The 4,157-nt window shown below is 42.0% G+C and overlaps 1 protein-coding gene across 1 annotated transcript in view; it reads left to right on the top strand.

The window, feature by feature from the left end:
* The first annotated feature begins 823 nt into the window (after positions 1 to 823).
* The window catches only part of MAB21L3 (mab-21-like 3 (C. elegans)), a 15,599-nt gene continuing 12,265 nt past the window's right edge, over positions 824 to 4,157 (top strand). The window contains exon 1 of the mRNA XM_010013689.1: positions 824 to 871. Within this exon, the coding sequence (XP_010011991.1) occupies positions 824 to 871 (48 nt within the window). The remainder of the gene's footprint in view (positions 872 to 4,157) is intronic.

Below are 4,157 nucleotides of genomic sequence, written 5' to 3' on the forward strand. Positions count from 1 at the left end.
CCTTCCATGTGCTGATGTACCCTTTTTTCTAATAGCCACCAGCCCTCGCTGGATCAATGGAGCCTGATCAATTGTTTTTCCCTCTGAATTATCCATATGGGGTTGTTAGCTGAGCTGCTGGCAGAAAACGAGACACGGCTGTTTACTGTAAAGAAAGCAAAGCAAACTACAGGAGGGGACAGGCTGCAGGATATTTACTGTCAATACAGCCAGAGAGAGAGGAGAGATATAAGGAGAGGGGAGCAGAGGGGAACAGAGGCTGCAGATTGCAACCCAAATAAATTATCTGAGTGTAAAAATACCCATTCAGTTTCAGACAGAAATTGTGGGTGGATCGAAGTCAACGAGGGGTAGCTGAGAGTGCTTAACAAATGGTTTAGTGAAGGGCTGGTGAGGCAAGGAAGTAATTGTGGCACAGAGGATAATGCTGCTGTGCACGAGTGTCCTGAATCTTCAGTGCAATCTGAAAGGCATTTCCAGATCTGCCCTGAGACAGATCAGTAGCTGGGATATTTCAGTGTGTGCCTGCATGCAAGACACATCATTTAAAAGTAATAAGAAGAATAATGATTGAACATAGAAAAGAATAACTGGAGCTAATTTCCAAAGCAGCTGGATGTCACCATTGTCACTCAGACCACAATAAAAATACTTCCTTGCCTTCTCTCTCCTCTTCTTCATCCACAGAGGAGTTAGGTGACCTGAGCTTCGCGGGGCAAGAAGGCTCTGAGCAGTGTGCTCTGAGTGTCCCTCTGCTTCCAGGAGCACGTGAATGAGTGAAGAGTGAATTCACACTTTCGAGAGCAGCAAAGACCATCTTGCCATGAAACCATTCACAGATGAAGATGTACAAATCTACATCCAGAGCAAGGTAAGGCTTTATCTGTCCAGATTTTCTGTCTCCCACACAAGGTGTTGATTCTGAAGGGTGCCAAACTTGACAGTTAGTTGCTCGCCTGCTGTCTTCATTTCTGAGGCAAGATTGGGTGAAGTTTCATAAAAGCTGCATTTCTAATGAGATTTCTAGGTTTCTGTTGCAGCATGTTATCAGGGATTTCAGCTGGTAGCCTGATTCTTCAAGGTGCTTGTCCTCTTCTTCAGATGTCCTGATCTGGAATTCCAGATGTGAGACTAGTTGTAATTGCCAGCATTTAATCTAAGAAAAGGTCCTTGCCCCTCTTCCTGTCCAGTGGGCTTGGCTTGACAGAAAGAAGACTGAATCCACACCAGGGCTTGGCTCTAAGAAAGATGTGTGTAGGAACTAGAGAGAGAGACAGATAGTATTAGAATTCACTTGTCGGTCTGTCACCTCAGCTAAAGATACTTCTTTATAGTCCATGATTTAAAATAACATGTCTCATTAGCACATGCAGGCTGGAACCACACTTTCTATTTCATGAGATATTCCAGCACTCAATTTTTTTTCACCAGTATGAAATGAAGTCATATGGAATAAAATCATCAATGGAACTATCCATTTAATAAAAGTAACTCGAAGTGAGCCACAACAGACATGTTTCATCACAGTACTTAGCTAGATCCTATTTTATAGTCTGCCTTCCTCAACAAGATGCAAGATGCCAAAGTGAAAACTAATTTCCAAAGGGAAAACTGTAAGGCTTTCTTTTCTGCAAAGGAGGAAATATTCTGGTATCATGAAAGGGCTTGTAAGAAAGGTTTGTTTTCTCTGTGGAAATGTTTTGGTGACAAGTAGGTATAATTCTGTGAGAACTTTCATTTTCAACCATGTTGTGCACCGGCAAATCATTCCATTGGAATCTGTTCAGTGAGCTATTACAGTGAACACTTCTCTGAAGGTTTATAAAGCAGAGCCACAAAGGAGGGAACAGAGGGAAGCCATGCACAGGAAGATGCTCGTATGACAGCCATAAGTACAGGGAACAGAAGCAGTGTGTAGTTAAGTGAGGCTCAGAGTTGCCAATGTTTTAGGTTTTACTGAGAGTCTGTTTTCTAGCAGCCCTCCAGCTCTGATGGATTCCTAGTTTGTGCCTGTTTCTGAGTCTCCTGTCCAAGTGAGGCTGCCTAACCTTCAGGCAGCCCCATTCTGCTTGGCAAATGCTGCCTGGTTTTGAAAACAGGTCAAATTGGTGCAATGAATCTCTGTGATACCAAAGATGTCTTACTTAAGCAGCTCAGCAAAGGAAAAACTCAAAGGAAAGTGCATATGGAGTGGATGCAACGGGGTAAATAAGATCAGACCCAAATGTTCTTAACAGTCCCCAGTATATCCCAGTCCTGCTTCCTTCCTCCATAATAAACCCTTAAATGACCTTGCTGTTCTGGTTTTGTGCATTTGTTTTGGCCTGGTAAAGGGAATGCCAGTAGGTGCAGGAATGGCTGTCCCACACAGCTTATTCTGTGTCTTTTACCAACACGTCAGTGCTGGTGCTAAAGACATCTTAGATAAATGCCTTGGCTCTTCAGAAGTTGCATTCACTCACTCATGTTCTGTCTTCTTTTATGCCTTCCCTTCTGTAGGAAGGTTTTATCTTCCAATACTATGATCAGAGAGCTAATTATGGATAGCAACAGTTAGCACCATCTGTCACATGCCCCTTGTTCTTGTATCCCTGCCCCGGTGATGAGGAGTACATGCAGAAAGAGGCAATTAGTGGCACTTCCTTAATAGGTTTTTGAGAGTACATACTCTCTTAAAGATTTCATGGCAACTGCTGTAGCCTGTAGGTATTCAAACTCTGCTCATCTTCAAGTTCAGTGTAAATAATTGCTATTCATTTGTTAATTGATCTTAAGAAAGCACTAGTCCTTTTTACCATTGTATGGTTTTTGTTGTGAAGAAGTGAATCTATTTGTCACCTCCCAGGGCTCAGGGACACACTTCAACATGCTTGAGTGTTTTGTCTGATAAGTCAACTTTTGACAGAAAGGTGTCCAAAAGAACTTTTAATGAAGTGCTTGTCAATGGTATTTTCTAAAGGGAAGAGTGTTGTTTAGATGCTGAACAAGATGTTAAGCTAGTAGGACACAGGAGCTATGGAATAGGATCACAGAACTGGTTAGAAGGGACCTTAAAGCTCATCCAGTTCCAACCCCCTGCCATGGGCAGGGACATCTTCAATGAGACCAGGTTGCTCCAAGCCCCATCCAACCTGGTCTTGAACACTGCCAGGGACGGGGCAGCCACAGCTTCTCTGGGCAACCTGTGCCAGCACCTCAGCACCACACAGTAAAATATTTCTTCTTTATGTTTTTGCTTCCTCTTGCTTTGGTCTTTGATAATAACAAAAGACTGTAGTAATTAGGTTTGACTGTGGCAATTATGCTTGATCATTCACTTTAGCCAAGCTGTTAATGCTCTAATACTCTTGTTCCGTACCTGCAAATAGCCCAGTTGGGGTTTTAATTCTAGCTTCAGGTGGAGTTTCATTTTCTGATCTCAGTTTTTCAAACCTCCCATCTGTTTCTGAAATTCATTTTCTTGCCTGCAAACAATGAGATTTAGTAGAATATGGTGAGGAAAGAGGAAAAAAACCCTACCCAAACAAGAAGAAATTAAAGCAAAAATTGAAACCGAGTGAGCATTAGGGTACGAAAAAGGACAGTAAACAGTCTTCCTATCTCACTCTGCAGAGGGTAGTTATGGATGGAAAAGTAATAAGGAATATGCTCACGAAATTTGACAATAGTGGAATATCCTTTTCACTTTGGTAAGTGTATAAGGATCTTTGGGAATCATTTAAATGTCCTTCACTAACATAGTTCCTTCTTGTTCCTCCTGTTGAATCTCCTTGTTTGGGTTTTGGCCATGCCCTTATGCACCTTTTATTTCTCAGTTGTATGTGAAGGTTCGGATTCATCTCAACACCTAGTGCCCAATAAGACCAGCTTTGGAAAGATACTTTCTCACCATCTAGGAGTACTTTAGATATGAAGACAGTATGAATACTTTTAACATATAATGCAGGCATCTAAATGCTGCCATACACACCCACAACCGGGCTAATGCACTCCGTATCTCTGCTTCTTGAAGTCTTGATAGCTCTTGGAATGGAACATATCCTGGACCTGAGAATGGCTACCATATGCAGGGGAATACTTTATCTGCATTAAGTAGATAAAGAATGAGACTGTAGCTGGTTGATAGTGAATTTTATCCATGTAATGAACTCTTTCAC

This window comes from Nestor notabilis, unplaced genomic scaffold (genome assembly GCF_000696875.1).
Source record: "Nestor notabilis isolate BGI_N333 unplaced genomic scaffold, ASM69687v1 scaffold4424, whole genome shotgun sequence".
NCBI lineage: Eukaryota > Metazoa > Chordata > Aves > Psittaciformes > Psittacidae > Nestor > Nestor notabilis.